We start from the raw sequence: 27,009 nt of genomic DNA, 5'->3' as shown, positions 1-27,009 counted from the left end.
GCTCTTACAAACAATGCCTTTGGGGGAAGTCTGCTAGTCGTTTTTGCTTGTATCCCGTCTCTCCTCGATCGTAGACTTTTTGTCATCGAAGAAAAACTGACTCAATGATAGTAGGTGGTCGAGGGCGGAGTGGGGTGGGTGTCCACTGTCCCCGTACCCGGCGCTGAGGGGCGCCGACCACCCTGTCGGCGATGGACCCCCGCCCACCCGTCTCCTTCTCCGCTGGAGAAAGCGGGGCTGCTAGTGGACCCCACACTGACTGCTGAACAGCCTGCTCTGCGTCCCTCGGCGGCGCCAAGGCACTGAAGAGTTCGCGGAGTCACCAGTGGCTATACGACGGTGAGGCCGAATCTTTTGAGCAGCTGCACGAGCTGTGCTTAACTTATCTGGGAGGTGGCGGACGATTTACATGCTAGGCATACGAGGTCCCCGGGTGACTTTGACATTTCCACCTCCCACCTCCCGGGTCTCTTTTAACGACATATTTCTGGCAGCCTGGATGGATAAGTAATTTGAAGATCGAGGAGTGAGAATCGGTCGAAGCCGAAATATGAACCGCAATTGGAGTAGAGGAAGAAAATTAGGCACAGCATCCATGAGAAGGGATTGGTCTTCGCCAGCTCAGCCGCTGAGCCCCGCAGCGGCTGAGTCTTGTAGCCACTGGCGGCACTGGCACTAGGAGGCCTAGGATGACCGAGCGGACTGTTTGGAAATTAGCGGCACCCTCCGAAGGAGAGCAGGAATGTCTCATCAACCCGAAGAGTTGAATACCGGCTCCTTCCGTAACGCCTTACAGAGTCACCACCAGGGGCAGCGGCGGATCAGCCCCATCGCCGGAGGGCAAGAACAAGTGCCCGATCCTCGCCATTGAGGTATTCATCGCCAACCTCATCACGACTGAGATCCTCCCCTTGCTGACCAGGACTAGGACAGCCACGAAGCTAAGGCCCGAAAACCCAATCCCGGTCCCCGGAGCAGCCTGAGCCGCAATCTACCCTCTGCGACGCCAATACTGCAGACAATCCATCCGGTGAACAAAAATCGAGGTCTAGTTCAAGTCAACGTCAAGCTGGGGCCACTCCACATACTGGCCGAAGTCACCGCCCCCGCAAGGCTAGGATACGATAACCACAGTCAAGCAACGACTCTGACCACGGTCAGCCCTTGAAGGAGATCAGGATTACTTCGTCTTCGAGACATGTCAAGCCGGGGCCGAGAGGGTGCTACTCTCCTTGCTGGCCGAGACATGGGCCGCTGAAAGCCAAGTGCCGAGGACCGGAGTGCCGAAGCACGAGCAGCCCAAGCCTCTGCGGGGCCAATCGTGCACACACCCTATCCGGTGGCAAAATCGACCTCAAAGCAAAACACGTCAAGGCGCGATGAAGGAGCCGCTACCAAAGTTACTGCCATCGCAAGACCGAGGTCAGGTGTTGCCGTTAAAGCAGCAGCTCTGACCACAGACAACCCAATGTAGGTTTGCAAGGTCCCCAAGACACTTTCGCATGTAAACACGCAGTGGTGGTGATCCTGACAAGAACCCGAGTCCCTAATGGCGTGACCATAGTTCACCCAGATCCGTAACAGCAACCGTAAAAGTAGGGTGGGCATCCACTGAATGGTAAAAACGATAGCCGAAACTATCCCTTTACCAGCTTTTCGTGGCACCTCTGCCGATTACCGAACTGTCGCCATGCTTCTATACGACCATTGCGGATCCGCAGAGCAGCCGAAACAGTTGTGCTTGTCCAGCAACAGCAAAAGCGACACCTATAGCGGCAATACCGCACTGTCAGCACAAACCAAAGCCAGTTAAAAACAAGTGCACTGTGTGTATTATCGCTACAGCGAAACGACAGTGAGCGCCGCTATACAACAGCAGTGATCTGCGCAGGCAGACAGGTAGTTCCATAATGAAATACTGCTCAGTTTCACCAAATGCATCTCGACCGCAGGACACAAAAATAGCATACGAATGGGAGGCTGCACGGTCGCCAGCGACACTGCTTAAACGACTACAAGAAGCCGCCTAACGTGGCGGCGCACGACTAATGCATAGGTCTACACTCTACAGCCTCGTCACAGTCACACGCGCAAATTACCCCCAGCCCCTCCCTCCCTCCCCACCCCGACCTCACACCCACTGATTTCAGTGATACAGGTCAACGTTAGTCTACACTCTGCGTCGAGCGCAAACTTTTGTACAGGCTCCAGTACGGCAGCTTTCTTTATGTAAGACGTCTCAAACGTCACCCTCCAAGGGCCAGTAGTATATGACAACAGTATCTGCGAGATAGTAGTGTCTCTGGCCTCCATCTCACTAGGTTAGAAGTGTCTGACGCTAGATCCACCGGCCAGTAGTCCATGCCGGCGAGTTTTCTGGCGTCAGTCTTTTGCCAGCGGCTCTGACGACGTTATCGGACGCGCCACGTCTGCGCCTCCGTCAGTTGTTCTTTGGTGCAGTGGGCCTAGATTGCCTCACCGCCTATACAAAGTCCGTCGAGCTGGGGGTCCGGGTGAACCAGTACCAACGAACTGTCCAGGACACCTGTGAAAATACATTTAATGTCAACCGAAAAAGCCAGCAAAAAATTATTGGACGAAGTAGGGAAAGCTGCACTCACGTTTATAGCCTGTGGGTATTCATAGAACATTTCTGGTGCATACCGACGAATCTGTAACTTACAGCGTTGAGTTCAAACCCTATGCAGATGTTGGAATCATAGTTACGGACTCAACGTAGGGTAAACTATCATTAGTTTTACTTTACACCGCGAACGGCGTACTCCAGAAACGTGTCGTTTGTCAACGAATGACCTGCTGGAGACCGACCTGAAAGAAAAACAGACAGACAAGCATACCAACTCCCGCAAATACGTATCAATGAAAGTCCAAACGATTTAAGAAAGAAAAACGAGACAACAGTTCGACTTATTTTCAAAAAGCAGATAAATAGCTGACCCACGCAAAAGTCCAATCGCTCTTCCAACAGACAGACAATCGACCGTTTCACAAACCAAAGTACATACAAATCAGACAAACCAACTGGCCAACCGACACATAAGACACTATATCCCACAACCCAAGTCCCTCACCACACAATCCCAGTCCTTTGACTTACCTGGATCCCCGCCGACCGCCGCGTCCAGACCAAAATGCGCTCCGCCGGCCGACCAGTCCGCCTTCACGGGACTCCTCTCAACAAACTGTCCGTTGACGTCAAAATAGCCGACATCAGCGTCCAGATCTGCTCCAGCCAGCGGGTCCACCAGGGAGCTAAGATCCAGGGTGACCTCTTCGGGTTCTTCCACTTCCTCAGGTACAGGCTCCGGCTCGGGTTCAGGTTTCGGCTTTGGCTTTCTTCCACGCTTCTTGCCCGGCGGGGGAGTTTTGCCAGGAGGCAGACTGGCCGCCGTTGTTTTAGCGGCGGAAGGCGAAGATACAGGAGTCGATCCATCAGGTAGGCGAATTTTCGGCGGCCGACCACGTCGCCTCTTCACAGGCACGTCGGGTGCTGGTGTCGTGGGGGTTGGCGGCGGGACGGTTACGACTACAGTCTTGACCGGAGCTGAGGCTGGCGGTGGGGGTGGAGGCGTCGGTTCAGGAGCGGGAACCGAACGCGCCGGAACCAGTTGGCCAGATTCGTCGATGATCACCGGGCCATCTTCGATGACCACATCCGCACTTTCGTCCAGAATCATCATCGGCGGGTCAGGCGACGGAGCCTTTGGTGCTGGCTTGAGCGGCTTACCCACCGTCCGAATGATAATTTTACGCTTTGTGGCCTGACCAGCCTGCGAGCTATCCAGGTCGAGTCTGCGAGCGGTCGAGCCAACGCTTGCTGACGCTGGTGTGCTGCCGTCTTTCCTGATCGGAGACACAAAAACGATCGGTTTTCGCTTGCTGGGAGGCTCGAAGGTGATGGGGCGTGGAGAATCGGGCTCCGCCGCCGCCGGGCGCGGCGCTGGTTTGGACGCTGGTGGCTGCGAGGCCGGGGATGGCTTAGACGGACGACTGGCAGCTGGCGAAGGGTCGGAGTCCACGCCGTCGTCGGTTGGATGGCTCGCCATCAAAGACAGCGGAGTCTCTCCCCAGAGTAAAGTCTCGCCGTCGAGGAAACGTTTCGGCACCTTGCGTTGACGTTTTCCGACCGCTGAATCAGGTGTTGGGGTCTGGGGTTCGTCAGCTGCGGACGGTCGACGACGCTTGGAAAGCGGTGCATCGTCATCCAGTGGTAGGGAAAGTCGAGCTGGTTTGGGTCGGTTCGCGGCCGCAGGGGAAGCGGCCAGAGCGGCCAGCCTTGCCTCCTGAAGAGCCCGCTTCTCTGGAGATTTTGGAGGCCGACCTCTGCCACGCTTTATCACCACCACAGGTTGTTGGACTGTCACCGAGGCGGCTGCAGGCGTCGGGATCGAGTCGGGCACCGGTTTTTCTTTCCGTGGAGGCGTCGCGACATCCTTGGTTTTAATTGTGTCACTTTCTATGTTACTCGTGTCCTTCGCCGGACGTTTCTCGCCCACTGCTTCCTTCTCCGTCTTCCCTGAGACTTCGGGCTCCTTTGAGACCTTTCGTTCAATCTCAACTTTCTTTGAAACTTCTTTCCTCTCGAGTTCCTTGTCAGCTTTCTCCTTACTTTTCTCGAGGTCAACTGAAACTTTCCTTTCGCTCAGAACTTCCTTTGAAGCTCTTCTTTTGCCTCTGACCTCCTCCGGAACCACTTTCTCATTATCCTCTGAAGCCTTCCTTTTCTTTCCGGCTTCCCCTGAGGGTTTCATTTCCTTATCAGCTTTGGTAGAACCAGCTTCTTTGCTTTCAGCACCCTCTGAAGGTACTTCCTCACTTGCAGCGCTTCTTGATACCCTTCTTTCGTTCCTCGCGTCAATCGAAGCTCGCCTTTCTCTCTCGCTGTCTCTTCTGGTTCGCCTCTTGGTCTCTGACCCCGCTGCAGCCGTAGCATCAGTTTCCGACTTTTCTTGGTCCCCGTCTTTCTCCACCACCTTCTCCTTTTCCACCCTTTCAACGTTCCCTGAGATTCTTCTCTTGTCAGCCTCTTTTGAGGTCCTAGATTCACTCTCAGATACCCTTCTACTCGATCTCGTATGTCTATTGTCTTCATCCGTCGCACTTTCTCCAGTTATTGTCTCAACCCTTTCTTCCACGTCTGCTCGCTTCGACACATTCGCTTCCTCAGGATCCTTTGAGACAGTCTCGCCAGTCTCTACCGGGCTCGCCTCATCCTCTCCCTCGTCAGTGTCCCCATCTACAGCTCCATCATCCACCGGCTCCGCGCCAGCCCCAGCAGCTGCCTCCTCCTCATCTAACAGCCTCAGCTCCTCATCCAGCTTCCTCAGTCGTTCTGTCTCGCTCTCGATGATCTCCTTTTCAACCGGTACCGGTGGCGGTCGGCTGCGCTCCGTCGAGGTTCGCCGCTCCGGTCTGCCCTTCTCGCTGTCTTCAGAAGCCGCATCCGAAGGCGGTGTCACCTGCGGCACTTTCTGTGGTGGTGGCGAAGGGGCCCGGCCCAGCCGAGCGCCGCCGCTGCTGCCACGCCTGACAAACTCGTCAATGCGCCGCTGACCGCCCCTGGAACTGCCTGAGAGGGCGCGCGAGACGCTGAGGTTTGGACGATATCGGCCTTTGGTGGCGCTAGTGGCACTAGCACTTGTGCTAGCGCTCGTCTTGGTGCTGACTGATGGCGAAGGAGTTGCTGGGATCCCGGGAGGTGGTCTGTCGTCCACACCTGCGGGAAGAAACAACCGGACCAGTCAGACGCAGTCAGAGGCGGATCCAGCTCAGAGGTTTGGGGGGGGGGCAAACCATAACAATTTATCGATTCTTTCCATGCATCGTCCATAGGCGTAATGTTAAAATTATGCCGTTTGGGGGGGGGGGGGCAAATGCCCATTTTGCCCCCCCCCCCCTGGATCCGCCACTGGACGCAGTACATAATATGGACGGTAAGTCGCAGTCCATCAGGGGATTTCCAGAGCGCACACGGGGAAACCATACTAAGCAAAGAGGAAGAACATAAAGCTGGAACCAGACGAGTCTGGACAAATTTAATTTTACCTACATTAAATACTATGCTATTGATGCAAGTCATTGAGTTGGCATTCTCACACTTGGCTAGATCATATATTAAAACACCACTCAACGTGCTAACCGAGCTTTACGAGTATACGTGCATCTAACTTTCGACCCAATGAATCAGTTCGCCCTAAAGATGATCAGCCCAAGGCATATAATGCTGACCACCCAGAAGTACGTACCGGCTGCAGGCGCAGTATCAGCGAGCGACTCTTGCACCGCCTTTTTCGTGGCCAGCTTAGGTGACACCAGCCACTGCTTGAACAGCGCATTGGCGCGTGCTTTTGTCGAGCGTCGGGATCGAGTTTCATCGGCAGACGGCGACGGCTCGACTGATTCCGTGGAGGCAGCGCTTGGAGTAGCTGTAGGTGTGGCAGCAGGCGTGGCAGCGGTGGCCGGTGAGGTAGTGGCAGGTGAGGAAGTCGAAGACATCAGATCTGTGCGCACTCGGAGTTTTGAGACGCTCTTCTCTGCCTTGACTTGCCGCGCTGCGGCCATGGAATCCAGCGTTTGCTGTCCCCTGTGATGGAACGGCAGCGAGTCAGCTAAAAAAGCAATGACACTGACACTGACATGGCGAGAGTAATAAAGCTGTCATACCAACACGAGAAGGGGACACTGACACTCAAACTGACACGGCCTACGTAAATTAGACTTATGATAGTTACTTGCCACTGACACGGCATGGGTGAAAAAAAAACGATTCTGACAATGATACGTTGAGGAGCAGAAAGCAGCATGTTACGGCAGAGAAACGAGCTGATCGGCACATATTGGGGCAATTATAGAGTCTAGCTGCACCGTAGAACTAGATCATATGCTATATGAATGTGGTGTAAGACAAGCTGCAAATTCATGTACTCATCGAGCGCAGCCATTCACGGAACCGAGCCAAACAAATCGTGCCAAAAAAAAAAAAAAAACAAGGTACCGATAGAAGACAGACAAGCCTCGAATCACACCAACAGACCACAACCAATATCACCTCTCAAAACCGACAGTCATTAGAGTACAGACCCCTAGGACACACCAAATTGCAGCCGATACTCACATTTTCGGCGGACGTCCTTTCCGCTGCTGTGCGGCCGGCGTCGCGGCTGCAGCCGCCGCCGGGGCGAGGCCAGGGGCGGGGGCCACGGGGCTGAACTCGGCTATGATCCGCCGACGCTCCTCCTCCGCTACCGTGTCCCAGCGACGCTGGAAGGCCGCCAGCGTGTCGGTGCACTCGAGGTTGCCCTCGGGCTCCCAGGTGTTCCATGCGCTGTGGACGGACGGTGCGGGCGAAGGTAAATTCCACTGTCCCTACAACTGAGGGGTCACACTTCAAAGTCAGGCGTGTTAGCGATAGTAAGCATCGCGTCAGCATTCCATAAAGCACCCAACTGAGAACTTGAATGGCCATCGTAGGAAATGAATATTCAAAGCCAGTTACGTTGCTGTTTAAAAAGACCTTTAAGAGTCGATAAGTAAAGAGGCTTTAAAACTGTTCTCGCCTGCACCTTGAAACACAAATTCAAAAGTTCGGTGGCAGCCATCTGTAACTCTTGATTAAGGATCTCAGTGGCATGCAGGCTACGAAATGACAAAAGCAAACATTGAAGAACTGTAGATATTTACGTTAAATCATATTAGGATAAAAATCCAGGCAACGAAAAGTGCACACGACTATTCATACTTACTCGGTGTAGCCCTTCCATCTGATGAGGTACTCTGGCTGGCTGCCGTCAGTCGCCGCCTCTCGCCTCGCCAGAATTGTATCCACTTCGAAGAACGCCTGCTGCTTTCCGTCTTTCTCCAGTATCCAGGTACCATTTCGGTTGTCCCAGATGTGACCAGGCGGTGGCTCGGCTGCTACAGGTAAAGGGAGTACCTCTCGTGTACGTCGTCGTCGTGCGCTTTCCGCGTCGTGTAGCACCACCTCGCCGAGTTTCAGCTCTAGTTCGTCGCAGACAGTGTGAAGAGCTTGAAGGAATGCGGCTTCGAATTCGGCAGTGGGTTTGCCTGGATCAGTACATATTTGATCGCGCACTTCAGGCCAGCGACAGTACAAAGTCTCGAGACTGAGCCAGTCGGAGTCTGCCGGAGGCACAGACTGGCCCGACTTCTCGAGGAACTGTTCGAACATCCATCGCAGACTGTCGGTGTTGATATCCCACCCTTGATCACACAGAGCCATCGCTGCGTACATCACAGGGATCTCGTCCCGCACTGCGTGGAAGTGTGGCTCCGGCGCCGGTCGACGAAGGCAGTGCTTTTCCAACAGCTTCGCATCCAGCGACTCTGAACTCGCAACATCCTTGGCTTGCTCACCCAGAAGAAGCACGCGTTCCACTGCCTCGCGAAGCGGCAGGCCGTCCTTACCGCTGCTGCCCGTCGCCACCGCACGGCTCACTTGGTAACCGGCGGGAGTGCGGGTCAACGTCAGTTTAGAGACGGCCGGCGTGATCAGATCGCGGCAGCGCAGCACCCGAAGTAGTTTTCCTGAGTAGACTCCGTGCGCTTCGGCTGCTTCCTCTCGCGATGAACCGGCCAGCACTGCACGTACCGCTGCCGCCATTTGCGGCTTCAGCCCGGCGAGTCGCTTCTCATCGACAGTCGATGGTGTCGATCCCGATTTCGCAGGCTCAGTGCCCGCCGGCTGGCCAGCCTGTGGGTTCGTCTCTGGCTCTGTTTGAGGTTCAGTCTTTGCCGTCTTGGAGACCTCCTTGACCCCCGAGCCAGTTTCTGATTCTTTGGACTGTTGTCGGCTGGCCCCCGGCCCACTCGTCGGTGTGTGGGACAACGTTCGACACCGCACACCCATTTTCAGCAAGTGTTGTCCGAGACTGGAGCGGTTTACATGATGCTTATAAGCAGCTTCGATACGCGACTCACCGGACAAGACAGCACGCACTGCGGCCTGCATGTTCGGTTTCAGCCTAAGCAGACTCGCTTCGTCCACACTTACTCCCGCACCTGCCGGGGATGGCGCCGGTGACGTCGGAGCCTGCGGTTGCGCCGGGGAGGCTGCTACTGATGTCGACTGTGGCGGTGGTACCTCGCTGGCAGCCTCGACCACCACGGCACCTTTACTGTCGTAGCGCGCAGTCATGCTCTGGCACAGTGACTTCAGTTGACCAAATGGTACTCGGTGTAGCGTCGACGCAGCCTTCACACACATCTTCCCCAGGATTACTGAGCCGATGGCTTTCCGCATCACGTCCGAGATGCTACTCGGGTCGACGGCAGGCGAGGCTGGCTGTTCAGACGGAGGCGTCGCAGGCGGAGGACGGTCCGGTACAGTCGCCTTCGTTGATCGTAGTCTGGAACTTGACGGTAGCGGTTTGCCCTCCTGTTGCCGCTTCCAGTAATAGTAGAACGTAAAGTAGCTCATGCCGTACTTCTTGGCAATGGCAGCTCTGGATTCTTTACCCTTCCGAGCCTCGGCCAGCGCCGCACGAATGCGATCCAGGCGGGAATCGGCAGCAGTCTTCAACGGTAGCGTCTCACGGGTTGGCTGTCTCTTCTTTTTCTTGTTTATAATTAGATTGTAGAGGTATTTCACCGAGACACCATAGTGCGCTGCGGCCGCCGCACGGGACATCTTCCCAGAGGTCACCGCATTGATCGCTTCCCTCACTGGCTGGGATAATGACGCAGACCCATCCACGCGCAATTGAAACTCACTTGAACCTAGAACTCCAATCGGCGTGACCGCCCGCTTACGGAGGGTTTCGATGAGGTCCTTGCGTTCAACACGGTACTTCTTGGCCGCCAATGCTTTGGAATCGCCGCTGAGAACGGCCTTTACTGCCGCAAGCATGTTGGGCTCCAAGTTCGACAGGTCGAGGCTGTCCCCCATTGGCACTTCGTCATCAGACACCTGCTGTTCGGTGTCACTATCATCGGAATCGTCTGCCGTTGCGGCAGAAGACGCATCTTCCATAGGCGCCTCTTGTGACGTCTCATCCGCCGTTCCGTCAGCTGAGTCGTCCTTCGAAGGTGCCGGCTCCGAGTCGCCACCGATGAAGCGACGCTTGCCGATGTGCTGACCGATGAGACCGGCCTGACGAAGACGTTTCAGGGTCTTCCAGAGTCCCATCGGTGTAACCTGGCGGCAAATGAGCAGTGGTTAGTGTTGTACCTTGAGTACTCTGGGCTGGCAGGTGATTTGCGATTGCCATGGAGCACACATAGTCAGCTAGCCCGATAAAGGGGACAAGGCAAGTCGGAGGCCATTACAAAACACTTGCTGTTTGCTTATGATTGGGGCTCTCCCGTACTCAAAATCATGCTATTTATGTACATTTGTATCGTCTCAATAATACATCACGGTTTTATCAGTTCATAAAAAATCATATAATGACAATTACAAAACAGGTCTACCCGTAATTGGAACGATCAACCGGAGTGAAAAAGGAATTAATGACAAAAAAGACAAGCAAAAATGTATCTATAACCCTTTTGAATGTAAAGCCGAAGCCAGCCCTCAAATATTTCCCATCATCACCAGAAACACGTTGGTAGGAATGCCCATCTACCCGTCACCACCCAGATGATCAGGGCTCCCGTAGCTATCACTCACCTTACACATGCTGACCGCCCACTGCTGGGTGTGTCCCCTGAGGACCGCAGCCACTGCACGGCGCATCCCCAGGGTGTTCAGCTTCTTCTTAATCAACGGCATGTTTCCGAGAGCTCGCGAAGCCTCCGCCAGCTCTTCGGGAGTCACTTTGAATCGGGCGGGCGCCTCTGACGGCAGACACACGCCTCGCTCTACAGCAAACGCCGCGCGTGCCGCAGACTCTGCACGGGCGCAAAGATCGGCCACAGCCGGCTCGGCTGGGGCTGCGGGCCGTTCGGGAGATGGCACCGCCACGTCGAGGTACCCTTCAAGGTGTTTTGGAGGTCGACGCTGTCGTCGTGAGCGGCCAGGGGTGTCGCCACTTGGAGTTCCGTCTGCTGGTGCAGTGGCGGCTGCTCCGGGATCGCCACTGTCGTCCTTCACTGCTGGTTCGTCCTTCTTGGATGCTGGTTTGTTTGCATCAGTTGCTGGTGCATCCTTAGCAGCCGGCCCGCTTTCAGCCACTGGTTCATCCTTAGAACCTGGTGGTCCATCCCTCACGGCTCCAGGACCGTCACCCCCAGGTCCATGAGCTAGAACGCTGGCCGCAAGGCTGTCCTTTCGACTTGATGTAGTTGTTGCTTTTTCGTCACCCGCCTCACGCCAAAGTCGACAGTACAGGGAAAACACAGCTGCCGGCGCGGTGCCTTTACGACTAGCCATCTGAAGGAGGCGGTTCACATGACGCTGAGGCAAAGCCAGCTGTGATTCAAGCTCCGCCTTACCGCTGACATCAGTCTCAGCACAATCCATCAGCTTCCGAATCAAGTGACGAAGTGCTGTCTTTGTCAAACGCTCGGGACGAGCCTCTGGCGCCCCTGCTGCTGCAGCTACCTCGCCAGTTGGCTTAGCTTGATCTCCCGCGCCTCCCGTAGCAGCCTGACGCTCTCGATGCTTCTTGATGTGATAGTTTAGGACGTTAACGCCAAGGTTACTCTGTCGAGCGATCTTCTTGACGCTGTGACCCTTGAGGACGAGCGCCACAGCCCGTGCGATGTTATCTTGATCTGTACGCGCGGAGGCCGTGCGCACATAAAGTTGGTAGATATCCTTATCACTACGACCGGCGGCGTACTCATCAGAGAATCGCGTCAGCCAGTTTCGGGTGATCTTATAGCGTCCCGTGATAGCAGTTGTACTCTGGCCTGCGCGCAGTTCGTCCAACACGACGCATACTTCTGCCTCAGAGAGTAGTCGAGATGCTGGGTCCCCGCTAGGCTGAGGCGAATCGGTCTCGGCACGGCGCCGAGGAGGGGAAATCATCGCAGTCTCTGGAAGCATGAGGGCCTCACCGAACGATGGGCGCGGCTTGGATGGTCGGGTGGAGGGTGGTCGTGAACGCTGGGCAGGCGCTGCGGCTGGTGTTTTCGTCTTCCCGGCGTCTCTTACCTGATAGAAGTCGCGCATTCGTTTCAGGAAACTAATGCGCTGATCCCTTGTCATCGTATCTCGCCGGCCACGCAGGTGTTTTCGACACACGTGAAACTTCTCAGCCGCCTTCTTGGAGCCCATGTGACCGATCAGCCACGCATACAGAGCTTCGTCATGCTTAGTGACAGGTAGCGGCTCTTCACTGCTTGTAGCGGTTGCGCCACTATCGGCAAACAGCGTAGCCTCTTCTTCTTTCGTGAGAGGCGCTGCCTCTTCTCCGCTGACACCATTTTTAGAAGGTTGTGTCTTGTCCTGCGAAGCTTCTGCGGGAGGCCCTTGCCCGCCATCATTTGCAGTTGATGCGACACTCTCATTCTCATTCTCTTTGCTCTCCTCGGGAGAGTCAGCGCTAGGTTTCGCTGGCGAGAGGTTATCCTCCAAAGCTTTATCTTTAGCCGCCTCTTCGCTCTCCACGGCTCCTTTGATCAACTTGCCAACTTCATCCGCATTGCTCTTGTGAGGAGAACCAGCGCTGGGTTTGCCTGGCGACTGGTTATCCTCCAAAGATCCATCCACAGCCGCCTCTTCGTTCTCTACGGCTTCTGCGGTCGACTTGTCAATTACGGCAACTGGCTCACTCTCTGTCTTCTCTTTGTCGGTTTTCGGGGAACTCACGGCTGGTACTGTGTTGCTAGTATCTCGGACATTGCTGTCAGCAAAAGGCGTTGTCTTGGCGGCTTGATCGTCTTTGCTTTCAGGTTCCACAGGACGAGACTGCTGTAGTTCAGTCTGTCGAGACTGCTTTTCCTTTGCCAGCCTAAGACTTTCCCTTCTCTTCGTCTTCAGAATGAGCTCGTCCACACTTTCATGATCTCGATGCTTCTTGTGACGAGATCGTCCTTGTCTCTCCTTCTCATGTGATGAGCTTCGTCGTTTCTTTTTCTTCTTTTTCCTATCCTTCGAACGCCGCCGACTGCCATCTTCACGATCCGACGAGTGATGTTTCTTCTTTTTCTTCTTCTTTCTATCCTGTGACCGTCCATCTGACTCGTCGGAACGGTCTCGACGGCCGCTGCTTCGCTCTGATTCGGCTCGCTTTCGACTTCTCGTGGTTCTCCTCTCTGGCGTGCCACCTGCGTCAGATTGACTGCCAGTGGGACTGGTTAAAGACCCATTGTCGCCAGCGCCACCGACTGAGTCAGGACGGCTCCCGACAGACTCCGTCGGTTGCGGTGGACTTTCACTGGACTTGGCCGACTCAGCTGCTTGATGACCCTCGGCAGACTCACTTGTCTGCTCAGCCACCTGTGGATTCTCGCTGGGCTCAGTGCAAGCCTGCTGACTCTCGACGGCTTTGGCAGTAGCCTCGGGACTCTCAGTGGCCTCAGCAGTCGTGCGAGAGATTTCAGCAGGTTCAACAGGCTCCGTAGAATCTTGAGAACTCTTACCGGGCTCGGCACGTGACGAAAGCTCCTCAGCAGGCTCATCAGCTGGAAGGAGTCCTTTAAAAGGTTCATCAGACGCTTGTGGGCTCTCAAGAGGCTCAGGAGACGCCCGTGGGCTCTCATAAGGCTCAGGAGACGCTCGTGGGCTTTCTTTGGGCGCAGAAGATGCCCTCGAGCTGTCGACAAGCTCAGTGGGCGGTGATGGGCTTCCAATAGACTTTTGTAAGCTCTCTTGAGGCAGTGGTTTATCAGCAGATGAACTGTTATCAAATGGAGATGAGTGATGAGATGATTTCTCGGCAGGACGTGGACTAGCGACAGTTGCATTGTTCTCGGCAGGTGCCGACGAGAACTCAGGCGAGTTGTCAGCAGGAGATGTGCTTTCAACATGCGTTGGACTGTCAGCGCGTGTTGGACTCTCAGCAGGCGCAGGACTCTCAACAGGCGACAGACTTTCCACCGGCGGCACAGGGCTTCCAGCAGGCTGTAATGGACTCTCAGGTGCAGTGTCCTCGTGCTGATCGGTCTTACCATCGCCGGGCCCTGTCGTTTCGCCCACCCTCGGTTCTGTTGCGGACCCGCCTATCCGATCCTGCACCGGTGAAGGACAGGGCGATGAGCTACCTGGTTGATCGTCCGACTGTCTCTTCCCACATTCAGCCGCTCGAGGGGTATCCGAGCCATCACTGACGCCCCAACCATGCACAGACCCACGGGCAACGAGGGCATCAAGCAGGGGCAGCGGCTCAACCCCTCCATCGGCCGGCGCGGCCGCCTCACACGCGAGCTTCACCTCCAATGGAAAACCGTGCCACGGTCCACCGCCCGAGTCATCACTGTCCGCATCCGAAAATGGTTGATCGGTATCTGTGGTGGCGGAATCGGGAAGGTAGCAGCTATCCGCGCCCGAAAATCGCCGACGGAACTGGAACCGGCTTGGTTCGCGACGGTAGCGCTTTGTTTGAGCCACGATCCACATTGGAGAGCAACCGACCTCAGCGGCTGCCTCTTCCGCGCTCGCTCGGCCGGCAAGAACGCTGACGATGGCGCGATCGTAGGCTTCTACCTCATCGAGAGACACTGCGAGTCGTCGGCTGATGAGTACCGCGAGATCCGGCCATGAGCTAGGGTACTCTTTCTTCTTTGGACGCTGAGCGCTACTGTTGGGCACAGCGGCAGCCGGTCGTACGCTAAGTGATGGTTGAGCGGGAGTTGATGAATCAGCAGCCAGCGGCTGAGCCCTGGAACGACGGGGCGTTCGGGGGCTGGCCGTGTCGGAAGAGCTCATGGACCTCGAGCTGCGGCGACTGGACGACCGAATTGGCTTGTCCTGCACAGGTGTGGGTGGGGGATTCTCGGCCGCCGACTTAGCCAACTGACTCTGCAGATACCTGTAACGCTCCACTCGACCATACAACGTGCTGCGCGGCATGCCATACTTCTTCGCCACAGAATGGACCGAAACACCCTCTTGCAACGCCTCAGTCAAAGCAGCCGCCTCACGTCGACGTCGTTCTTCATCGGCCGCCTCGGCATCGGCCGGTGGAGCGCACGTGAGTCGTCGTAACCGCGCCTCTTCAGCCACTTCGGCGGTGTCGGCCGCTTCGGCACTCTCCAGACATTCAACCGCGTCATGTGGGCCGTCATCGCTAGTAGACGGGCCGTCATAGTCGGCAGACGAATCGTCAATATTCCTCGACGAGCCATCATGGTCAGCAGACGAACTATCAACATTCCTCCCGATGTTGTCATGATCATCCGACGGACCGTCACCTTGGTCCGTCGGGCCATCACACTTCTCAGGCTCGCCGTCACCTGACGGGTCCTCACAATCTCTGGGCGAGTCGTCATTGTGGCCAGGGTTAGTAGGCGTGACGATATCCTGGTTCGACAGGCCCTTATCGTCCCCGGTCAAGCCATCACAACTGTCTGACGGGCCTTTATCGTCCCCGGTCGAGTTCACACATTCACCCGACGGATCGTCACACTTGTCCGACGGGTGGTCACGGTCTACCGTCGAACCATCACCGTGGTTGGACGGATCTTCCACGTCGCTTGGAAGACCGTCATCATTCGCTAACGTGCCATTACCGCGGTCTGAAGGACCATGACCGCTTTCTGATGGACCATCACCATGGTCTGACGGACCATCATGGTCCGCAGGAGGTCCATCACGCTCCGCTTCAGCACCGTCATGGTTCACGGAAGGGTCCCCAGCCGGACCATCAGAGCTATCAGCTGCCGGTTCGGCAGGGTCCTCTTCCAGCTCCAAACGCATCTCTTCGCCGGAATCATCCATCGTGTGTTCCGTTAGAATGTGCGATGCAAGCGACAAACTGTAACAGACAAGAGATACATGTGTCAAAGGTAGAAACAGCACCAGGAGCTCATTTATAATTCTCCTGGTTGACCTGACATGCCCCAGCCTGGCCTAAATGCATCGACATTATTTGTGATCAAAACTAACACCAGATTCGTGATTAGCAAGCCCCCCCCCCCAAAAAAAAAGATGCCCTCACTTTACGAAATTCTAGCAGGTCCCGATTTTCCTATTTTTGGGTCACTGACCTGACCTGAAAGGTCAACGCCTAAAAATTGGGTATCATCGGCTTCCTCTCGTCACGGGCATTCCTCTCGTCAATGCTCGTTTTCTCTGCAAGTATCTAGCTCGATCAGGGGCTGAACGGCAAGGGATGTTCCAATGGACCCCCCCCCCCCCCTTTTACGTTCGAAGCTGGCAAAACACCAATACGGGCGAGGGTTAATTGCTAAATACTGCAATCATTTTTTGTTTATTTAGAAGCCCAATAATGACTCGAACAAAAATTGCGGAGGGCAACAAAACTTTAAGCACCTTAGTGTTTATCTTTTTTAAATTTACACCTACCTACCCTGAAAATTACATGACATTGGCCCAAACTACCCCTGACCTGCAGGCTGCGTGTGACCTCTTTCTGAACTTTAAAGACCATGTCGACCATGTCATTCCAGAATGGCGCCTCGACCTGTCAGCAAATTATCAGTGTGCTTCCCGACTTCCACTGATAACTTTCGACTTTCGGTTTCAGTTAAACGTGCCAACATGTGACGCAGCGTTCCTTCCATAGATACGGCGTTTCTCTTATGCAACGATTCGCTCAATGTGGGTGTCAATGTCACAGGACACCCACCATGGATATATAGGCCCAGCCCAGTGTTCTTTTGACAAACAATTTGGAAAAGTAGCAGGTATAGTTAGATAGTTTGGGTAGAGCTGGTAAGCTACAAGCAAGTACAGGGTGGGCCAAAAAAAGTGTGTCACTTTTCAGCGGCTATTTCTCGAAAGTGGTAAGAGATACCAAAACGAAACTTTCACAACCTAATGAAAATCGTTTGACAAATTATGTGATACCCATTTAATGAAAAAGTTTCAGTCGAACTGATGTTGCCATCACCATTTCAAAAAATGGGATATGTGCGTCTTTTATGTTTGCACATGTGCTCGAAGTGGGCACCGCCAAGCTGAAGGCCATCTGAACGCGCTCCAGGAAGCTGATGCCCACCACTCCGCGGTGTCTGCTGTCACTTCACGCACGTACTGCTCGACGCTGACACGCAGCTCCTCCAGGCTATCGGGCTTGTTGTGGTAGACGCTGTCGCTGTCCTTGCAGGCTCCCCAAAACCAGAAGTCCAGCGGGTTGAGGTCAGGACTGTGAGGAGCCCACTGCTTTTCGCTTCCCTTGGTGATCACGCTACAAGCTTTGTTCATGCAAGATGTAGCGCCACCGCACACGGCCCGAGAGACACTGCAGCTGCTCCAAGAGCTCTTCGGTTGCCGCGTGATCTCCAAGGGAAGCGAAAAGCAGTGGGCTCCTCACAGTCCTGACCTCAACCCGCTGGACTTCTGGTTTTGGGGAGCCTGCAATGACAGCGACAGCGTCTACCACAACAAGCCCGGTAGCCTGGAGGAGCTGCGTGTCAGCGTCGAGCAGTACATACGTGCGTGAAGTGACAGCAGACACCGCGGAGAGGTGGGCGTCAGCTTCCTGGAGCGCGTTCAGATGGCCTTCAGCTTGGCGGTGCCCACTTCGAGCACATGCGCAAATAAAGAGACGCACAGATCCCGTTTTTAAATCGATGATGGCAACGTCAGTTCGATTGAAACTTTTTCATAAAGTTGGTATCATACAATTTGTCAAAAGATTTTCTTTAAGTTGTGAAAGTTTCTTTTTCGTATCTCTTACCACTTTCGAGAAATTACTGCTGAAAAGTGACACACTTTTTTTGGCCCACCCTGTAAATGGCTAAATATGATCAATTTCTAGCCTGTCATAAGATGGAAGGGTTCAGCTCAACATATTCAGGTCGCAAAGTCTGGCAATTCAGAAAAAAAAATTATCAGCAGTGCTGGGTAGCTAAGCAATGTGATTTTGGTAGCCCAGGTAAGCACAGTAGGCACGGTACCTACCTATATGTGTATTGGTAGATCAAAAAAAAAAGTATGAAAACCTGCATGGGGGAGGGTGGGTCATACCCCTTATAAAGATCCTCTTATTTAGAAGAAAATGGATTATGTTTCCTGGTGTGCTAAAACTCGCCTGTATTGGTGTTTTGCCAGCCTCGAACGTATAGGAGAGGGGGGGGGGCTTGCCCCTGATCCAGCTATAGCTTAACAGAAAAACGAGCGTGTTGCCTGTGACGAGAGAAAGCCGGTGATATCCAATTTAAAGGTCCTAGACAAAAGGTTGACCTTCCAGGTCAGGCCAATGACCCAAAAGTAGGGAAATTAGTACCAGTTCAAACATCATACAGTGAGGTTCCTGTGGAGTTTTTCGGGGTGCTGATCAAAAATTTTAAGCTAGTTTTGATCACAGATGATGGCTTCATGCATTTGGGCCAGGTCGGGTCAGGTCAGGTCAGGTCAATCAGTACGCATCCTGCTGGGTATTCATAGTACGTGTCAACCACTACTGACAGCTTTGTAGCATGTTACGGAGGAAGTAAAACTACTTCGTTAATGTTCAAATGGTTGCTGAAATCGAAATCAGCTCCAAAACTAAGCCTAGAAACATGTAAAACTCGAAAAATGAGCCGCGGTCATCAAAGGTCAATGACCTGACCTGACCTTCAGGTGACCTTGACACCCACCATAATGCACGGAACCAACATCATATCACATGTTTAAACGCTTGAGCTGGAGCTTGAGCTTTTTTATAGCTTTTTTTATAGCTGGAGCAGTTCCCCAACTCAGCTGCCCCACTGTGTAGTCTGAGGCCTATTCCACACCTGGCAGAATATTCTGCTGGGTAAACAATTACAGCTCTGGTGACATACCAGACCCAGGGAAGCAGAATAACGGGTGTCTACTAATTAATGAGAAAAAGTTCAGGGAGTAAATACGAACCTTTAAAGGTAATACATAATCTGCATATCTCACATGCTGAAAGATATGTCTGTTGCGAATGTCAATCACGCAAAACGAAAACTTTAAATACCATGGTCAGTCGCCATGAGAACGTTAAGCCAACAACGGTTCTAAGCAATCTTCGCCAATTTTAAGAAAAATTACCTTTCTACAACGGAAATGGCACTTATGGCTCTCCAAGTGCAAGTTAAAGGTTTTTAGCCAAGTGCCAATAGCATGCTTATGATATTTGAGATAGGTAAGAGGAAACGTTCAGCATGCTGGAAAAGGTTTGAAGTGGCTGCAACTCTGCGAGTTTCGCTACAGAAACAAGGTCCCCTTCGATGGGGTGCGAAGGGCAAGGTGAGGGGTGTCAATGTGCCTGCTGGTGTGACGCCACTATATTTGCCACTATTATGTCGTAATTTTTGCTGTAGAAAATGTGCAATTGAGTACCGGAGGTGCATACAGGCACCTGAGGTCAGTCAAGCGCAGCAACGCAGAGAATAACAGCGTTTGCGTCGGCTAATCAGGGACAAGCTGTCAACTGGTGAGAACGCATTGATATGATCATGGGTGACGAGAGCTGTTTGACTTACCCAGGAACAGATATGTCATATATTGCCAGTTTGTATGATCCAGTGAGGGGGGATACAACTGCAACCTGTGGACACGTCTCCTTACCGGTTTCCAGTTTACTGATGCGGCTAAACGGCCTCTCCGGAAGGGGAGGTGCTGCCAGTCATGTGTCCAAAATGAGTTATCATTGGGAGGATGTTCTATAGTGCGGGGGACGGCAAATAAACGCGTTGATTTCTTATCTTTTAGGGCACCAAGGTAAAAAAGACGAATACTACCCAAATGGCAACTATGCACTCTGATTTGACCTAGTTTTCGTCCATTATGCAATTAAAACCATCGCAATGTTGGAGGGGGTCGGCGTACCCATGAAAGATCGAGAAGACAATCCACCCTGCGTGTCGCAGCTGTGGCCGATTGAATACTTGTGAGGCTTTGCCAAGAAAGAAATATATCCAGGGGACAAGACTGTAGCTTTGGACCGACATCTGAAGACGGGAAGGCGGGAATTATCGTTCTCGTTTGACGTGGAGGTGCCGCGACGTTCGACCACGGGGGTCGGGTGGCGCGTGCGGCGTAACGTGAAACATGGTGTGCTCAGTGCGCTGCGCTGAAGGTGTTTGATAACCAATAGAAGGATGCATAAGCATGCGAATTTTCGATTATCTAAGTTACAAAATACCCGAGATATAAGCCTTTAAACTTTTTATCATTAATTAGTAGACACCCGTTATTTTGGTGGGATGCCATACCAAAATATGTTTGCCCACTTAAAAACCCATTGCAGGAAAAATGCCAGCTCACCAGTCACCACCATTCAAAATAAAGGAGATGATTTAAAATGTTCTGGAATCTGGATCATAATTGTCACCCACACACTGTTTAGGGTTCATTTTCAGAAACCGTAATAAAATGATGAATCTGTCTGGAAACATGAATAAGAAAGATCAAAGTTTATAATGGTTACATGTGGTATGGTTCACCAAAAATGCAATAATGTACCTGTCTGAAATAACTTTGCTTTGTTTGCATAAAGTCTGGAAAATAGTTGACCAGTAAAAGTCCCATAACAGCCAATTTTCCTTTTCAACTTTGGGAATACTTAACGAATTGCGCTCTTTTGAATGGTGAGCTTTATTTGATGCGGAACTGAGCAGCTTAGCTCACCAATTGCTGAAGGTCACAGTGCACGTGCATTTCCAAAAATGGAAACAGAGCATTTCCAGTTTTGGAATAATGGGTTTTCAGTTTTTCCATTTTTTGAATAACATTCCATAAATGAAAACATTTTGACAAATGAACCATGGATACCACAGTGTGCCCAACTGAAATAATATTGTGTCATGTCAAGTAAGTTAACAACATGTATGACATCCCCTTCCCCAATGTACGGTTCTCCAGGGTATTAGTCGTTGGTCGCTCGGCGAGCGGGAGGGCAACCAGTTCCGCCCCTGTATCGCGTGACCCTTTGCTCCGCCCAGTTACGCACGAGCGTACTCCACGCCGCGTAGTAGCGTGGGGAGGGGAGCGTTAGAATGGTGGCATGTGTAGAGGCTAGAACCAGTTTCCACCGCCATGCCACCGCCCAGCGACATGGAGCGGGGTCAGTGACCAGGGCACGGGGAAAGGTCAGAGGTCAGCTATAACGTAGAGCTTTGTGTCTCCCTCCCCTCCGCGTGTAACGACCGCACGACAGCGGCCGGCGGCCGATCAGGCTTGACATGTCAAGGTCACCCGCAGTCAACGGGCTCGGAGGGTTGGTCGAGTGCGCGTCCGTGACTGACGACAGTCTCGACCATGTGCTATGGTGGTGCCCATAGACTAGGGTGGGTAATAAGCTTTTGTTCAGTGCATATGGCTGCTCGGGTGCGTCATCTGATATGATGCTTTGTAATGTGTATGATACGTTTAAAACCTCGCTGGTAGTGGCCGAGAGGAGAAGAGGGGGCTGGGAGACGGGTGCCGCCTCCACATGTCTATTTGCTGCGAGAGCTGAAATTTTGCACACCTGACCTTTGATTCCAGCCGAAATTGTATGACAGCAGCTATATTTTAACCCTCGCTCATAAATTGGTGTTTTGCCAGCGTCTAGCGTAAAGGGAAGGGGGTCCGTTGGACCCCCTTGCCGTTCAGCCCCTGATCGAGCTAGAGCTTCACGGAAAAAGAGCGTGTTGCCCGTGACGAGAGGAGGCCGTTGATACCCAATTTTAAGGTCCTAGGTCATTTGTTGATAGGTCAATATAAAAAAGTCAAAAGTCGGGAAAATCGGGACCTGTTAGAGCTTCTTAAAATGAGGCTGTTATAAGGTTTTGCGGCGGTGCTGATCACGAATTTCAAGTTAACTTTTATCACAGATGATGTTTTCGTGCATTTAGTACAGTTCGGGTCAGGTCAGGTCAGGTCACATGTTACGAGGGAACCAAAACTACTTCGTAAATGTTCATACGGTTTCTAAATGCGAAATCAACTCTAAAATCTACCCTAAAAACATGTAGAACTCGAAGCAGTGAACTAAGGTCATCAAAGGTCAGTGACATGACTGACCTTCACGTGACCTTGACACCCACTAAAATCCATGGGATCAACATCCTTTCACATGTTTGATCGCTTAAAGCCACAAAAAAGACAATAAACGCGCTCATAATGTGAGCCGAAATACACTAAATCGCGAATCCGGCCAAACATGGTCTCGGAAAACAGGTCACAAGTCAAAGGTCTTTTGGGTCAGGGTCATAAAAATTTTAAGGGTAGGCGTAATATTGATAAACTCGAGGGTACTGAAAGTTTCGTCGCGAACAGCCGCTTTTTGCGCGAGTTATTTGCGAAAAACTGAGAGTGGGGCGTCTGTTCGACACTCAGGGGCGTCTGTCTGTCTGTTGGTCAGGCCGTTGACCAATGACGTCAAAAGTGAACATCTGTAAGGACCCAAAATGTCGCGACGTCGCAACACCCTTCGTGCCAGGGGACCTTTCCCTGGGTAATGAAGCTTAGGTATATGATCTACATAGTACTATCTCCTAGAAGCCTCACAACTTGTATGTAGTTATCTCGTATTTCTCTTAAGAGCCACCTGAAGTCAGGTCGGTCACGCAACCTCACGATTAGGTATTAATCAATGGGGAAATATGAAAAATGTTATTTTGGCGCCGGGAGCCGTCTAAGGCTGTCTGAAGCGCATTAATTCGTGATATTATACAATCTTTGCGAGCCCCGGCATTTACTTTTGCATTCTTGATCTTAGGCGACTTCATTTATGACGTCACTAAGGTCACAGGAGTTTTCACCAAAAAAGTCCCGATCAAATTGAGCTAGCGAGTCGGGAAGCCACCAAAGGACTTGTGAGGACCTACCGAATCGAATAAGCGATATGACCTCCTTGGGCCCGCTTCGAGGACTGAGTGGCTCTGCCCTGATCATGACCTGAGGTGAACACCTTAAATTGACCTCAACAAAAACAAAGCGTATACTATTCGACGCGCTTGAGCATGCAAAATTCGATGGTGCCATTACCTTGGTTCTGTATCCACTATGGTGAAGTTGTTTACCAAAAACCGATCCCGCGACTTAGAGCACTTTGACCTCAGAGTTTATCGGTTGACCTGAGAAATTCAACTCGGGCACCAGCTGCTGCATCTCATACGATGCACGTGCTCAGTTTTATCCGCAAGGCGCTAGTTCAATTAAAGGGACTATCCCACCTTTAACATGGGGTTTGAGTTGAGATAGCCAAGTTTGCGGCGAGGTTCAGAAACCACTATCTATCTAGGTTGCAACCCCCGCGGCCTCTTGGTGTTGAAGAAATTCGTTCCCTTCATTTGAAAATGGGCCTTGTACAAGGCCCTATCTTCAACATGGAGCGAGCGTTAGTGTGACGTCACCTCGTTTAGTCATTCTGATTTAAATGGGTTTGTTCGTTGAAAAATCGCTTAAAACTTGGTCTGAACTTTGTTGTGGTGCCTACAGAGTAAAAAGAATCAGCTTTATGACAGTAATGTGGCCTGGGGAAGGAGGTAATTTTGGGCTGTGACGTCACATATTTGAAAGTTTGTGTTTGGAATATGGGAAGCCTAAGATGTTTAATGAAAAATAAATGCCAGAACCGTGTTCCTGGTCATCCAATCTATAAAGTCAGGCACAATTTAACTGGTTTTAACAACATTTTAGAAGGTGGGATAGTCCCTTTAAGAGCGAAAAGACGGAGAGGGGTCGTAATCGCCCCCCCCCCCCCCTCGGCCGGGGTATATGCAGAATACCCAAAAGTCCGTTGAGGGTTAAGCACTGAAGTGATATATCATGATATGAGAAGATATAGGTCAAAACAAGTATGCACACGAGCGGGTGTGAATGAAATTGTATTTGAGGTATGCCTTTTTAATTATACGTTCAATTTGCTTTAGTTATTGGTAAGAACAGAGGCAACCAGGAAGAGCGCCCCTGAAGAAAAGATTGCGCACTTGACGGGTGCGATTTTAAGGTCTAAGGTCAGTCGGGAGCCTCTAAGTTCGGGTCAAGCGCTCCAGGGGTGTAATTTTATATCTCTTTGTGGGGGCAGATGCACACTATCCTGAAATATGCCCCACAATAATGAAAATGCACCCACAAGTCTTCTTTTACAAGCGCCATTTCGAGAGCACGTCGCCCTTCGCATGTTCTAACGGCGTCCTCCTGACTGTCTCGCATTCCTGGATAATATAACGTTTTTAATCACTCAGCGCCCTTCTGGGAGAATGGCGCCCTTTTCACAGCACTGCGCCCTTCTCATGGTCTAACGGCGCCCTCCTGAAAGTCTCGCGCCCTTATGTCTCTGTCCACCGTGCATCCCTCGACTATTCGGCACCCTTCTGTCCTCTCAGCGCCCCTGGACCACATAGCCTTTTCAATCACCCGGCGCCCTTCTAGGAGAATAGCGCCCTTTCCATGGTCTTACGGCGCCCTTGTAACGGTCTGGCGCCCCTACGTCCCCACCAACTTAGCATTACTGACTGTGCGGCGCCCTTCTGACCTCTCTGCGCCCCTTGGATCATTAACATTTTTCATCACCTGGCGCCCTTCTGGGAGAATGGCGCCCTTGTCATGGTCTCACGGCGCCCTCGTAACTTTCTGGCGCCCCTACAGCTGGGCACCCACAATCATTTTGGGAAAATTACACCCTTGAAGCGCTCCATGTTAGGGGTAAAAGAATGGGGGCAAAAAATCCCGATTTTGGCAGCATCGTCTTCGTCATGCTGTGTCACGGCACCCATCCACTCCCTCGCCCGAAATATAGTTCCCTTTTTGTATCAGTTCTGGCATAATCCCGCACATTATGCTGCATGTTGTTTGTCATGAAAAACAATGCATGTTCAGCTACGTTCTACGCAGAACGCACTAACCTAACCACCATCCCACCATCCACCACTAACCACCATCCCGTTCTGTGCTCCCTTCCACCCCACACGAATCAGCCGAGATACTACATAGTCAGTCGGGCTAGCGCTATCCTCCCCTCCCTTCCTGACTGCACAGCGATAAAACCTAGAGCCGAGACTTCCCGCGCGCGACCTCTGACCCCACGCGGTCCGCGGTCCGAAGGGTCAGCCGATGCCTAAGGGCGCGCCGCCCGCCGGCCACTCGGATAGCCTCTGCTGAGTCTCCCTTTCATACACCGTTTACTACGCGCTCGATTCATTCATGATTCTGTGTTTCCGCGTTCCTCTCGTTAGATGGCTCAACTGATGTCATAGGCGATCCCAGGCAGAATACGGCCAGAATACCCCAAACGGCAGAAAATGAGGTTTTTGGTGAATATCTCAGAAAGTATTTGGCATACAAGGATGCAATTTTACAGTCTAGTGGTAAATGTGCATACACACAATTCGGGTTCATACTTATGCATTTGAACATTATATAGGACCAGATATATCCAAAAAAGCAAAACCAACAAGACTTTTACTGGAGAGCCGTACATCCTCACTAGCTCGATGAGTGCGAGATCCTCAGGCTAATTGGCCTTCTTTACCCATACACCTCGAAGGTAAGGTAGGTAAGGTAGGTATGTCATACTTGTGAAGCTATGTTCCCTACCCTGGTTGATAAAACATAGGTAGGTACCACTACACATGCATAATGAAAAATTTCATATATTGCTGTTACATGATCCCTGGCCAGTGGCCTTCCATATCAAAGTTCACAGACAAGTTCCCTTGAACAATTTGTCGATTCCATGATGTTTTTTCGTCTAGCAGATTTTCATCGGATAATTTTTCGTCCGCAGATTTTTGTCTCCCATTTTTTATCAGAGCTTTTTCCGTACATTTTTAGTACGGACATTTTTTGTCCATATATTTTTTATCTGAGCATTTTTTTCATCCAGACATCTTTTGTCTACATTTTTTTTTTTGGAAATACTACCCTGGACATTTCTTTGTCCAAACCCGTAAAAAATGAAGAATAGTTTAAAGAGAAACATTAGGTGGGATGGAGAATACACAAAGGAGCAGAATGGTAACAAGTTAACAACATAACCAAACCTTCCCCACTGATTTTTGCCTACTGAGGAATAGAGAAAAGGCTACCTGCATGAATAGACTGCAAGCAAAGGTAAGTTACATGTTTTAGGTTATGCACATTGAGCTTCAGGCCGAAGGCCCAGTTAGGTACCATTGCCTGTAATCTTTCCTAAGGCATTGCCTGCGGCACTGCACTGCTTAGTCCACAGTATTATTATGATGTCATTTGCCTGACAAGTCACAGTTAGATAGCATTGTAGTATGTCTTCACTCAACCTTGGAGTTATAACAGTGGTTATACAGTGAGTGCACACACATAAAATTTACTAGATACAAAAACTCAGGATGAAAACATGTGTAGACAGAAAAAATATATAGACAAGCAATTTCTGCATGAAAAAAATGCACAGAAAGAAAATGTGCGGACGAAAAAATGTGACGAAAAAAGTTAATGAAAATCTGCAAACAAAAAGGCTAGGTATAATTAGACCTGGTGTCCCAGTCCCAGGAAGATGCCAGATACCGTTGTAGATTGTAGCTTTGTAGGGTATGTTGTAGGTTTGTACGTAGTAGGTTAGGTTAGGTTAGGTCAGGTCAGGTTAGGTTTGTTTTGGTCTATATATCTTTGTCGTCCCAATCTGGCATCTTCCTGGGACGCTAGGCTTACTTATAGCCGAAAAGTGTCCGACAAAATTTTGTCCAGACACCAATTGGCAATGTCACTTTAAAAAGACTTATTTTAAAATATCAACTGTGAGCTCACCTTATCCCTGTTGATTCCGATTATCGTAAAACACAATTATGGCGTTCCCAGGTAGTCTGAGGCGCCCATTAAAACACGCCATTTGCTTAAGATTATCAACGCAGGCATGCCTCCGTACAACGAAAAAATGATCAACGCAGTTTGTGAATAATCAGACGGCAATAAAATGGCAAGAAGACGTTCACGTGGGCGTGAAACGTTTTCCACTTCAATCTCCCAACAAACACAAGCTCGGACACGCACAAGAAGCGAAATGGCTGGCGGATTAGAGAGTAGCAAGTACCTATAACGAA

At 51.7% G+C, this 27,009-nt stretch overlaps 1 protein-coding gene across 1 annotated transcript; it reads right to left on the bottom strand.

Annotated features, from left to right (window-relative positions):
• Positions 1 to 1,814: 1,814 nt before the first annotated feature.
• On the bottom strand, positions 1,815 to 26,960 carry LOC122369662. The gene is made up of 7 exons (XM_043344568.1): positions 26,942 to 26,960; positions 10,649 to 15,839; positions 7,764 to 10,174; positions 7,136 to 7,345; positions 6,267 to 6,604; positions 3,119 to 5,737; positions 1,815 to 2,545 (listed from the first exon to the last, which is right to left on the bottom strand). Exons 2-7 carry the CDS (start codon positions 15,800 to 15,802, stop codon positions 2,466 to 2,468), a joined length of 10,812 nt encoding a protein of 3,603 aa, XP_043200503.1. The 5' UTR covers positions 15,803 to 15,839; positions 26,942 to 26,960; the 3' UTR covers positions 1,815 to 2,465.
• Between the last annotated feature and the right edge of the window lie 49 nt (positions 26,961 to 27,009).

The sequence above is a fragment of the Amphibalanus amphitrite genome, unplaced genomic scaffold, assembly GCF_019059575.1.
Source record: "Amphibalanus amphitrite isolate SeventyFive unplaced genomic scaffold, NRLGWU_Aamphi_draft 001059F_arrow, whole genome shotgun sequence".
NCBI lineage: Eukaryota > Metazoa > Arthropoda > Thecostraca > Balanomorpha > Balanidae > Amphibalanus > Amphibalanus amphitrite.
The sequence above is the reverse complement of the archived record's forward strand: the minus strand, read 5'-3'. Positions and strand labels throughout refer to the sequence as shown.

Excerpts from the sequence above, each read along its gene's own strand:
- LOC122369662 (XM_043344568.1), bottom strand. The coding sequence starts at position 15,802 with ATGGATGATTCCGGCGAAGAGATGCGTTTGGAGCTGGAAGAGGACCCT. Across the intron at positions 10,175-10,648 it reads GGGCGGTCAGCATGTGTAAG|GTTACACCGATGGGACTCTG; the intron begins GTGAGTGATAGC and ends ATTTGCCGCCAG. Across the intron at positions 6,605-7,135 it reads AAAGGACGTCCGCCGAAAAT|GGGACAGCAAACGCTGGATT; the intron begins GTGAGTATCGGC and ends GTTCCATCACAG.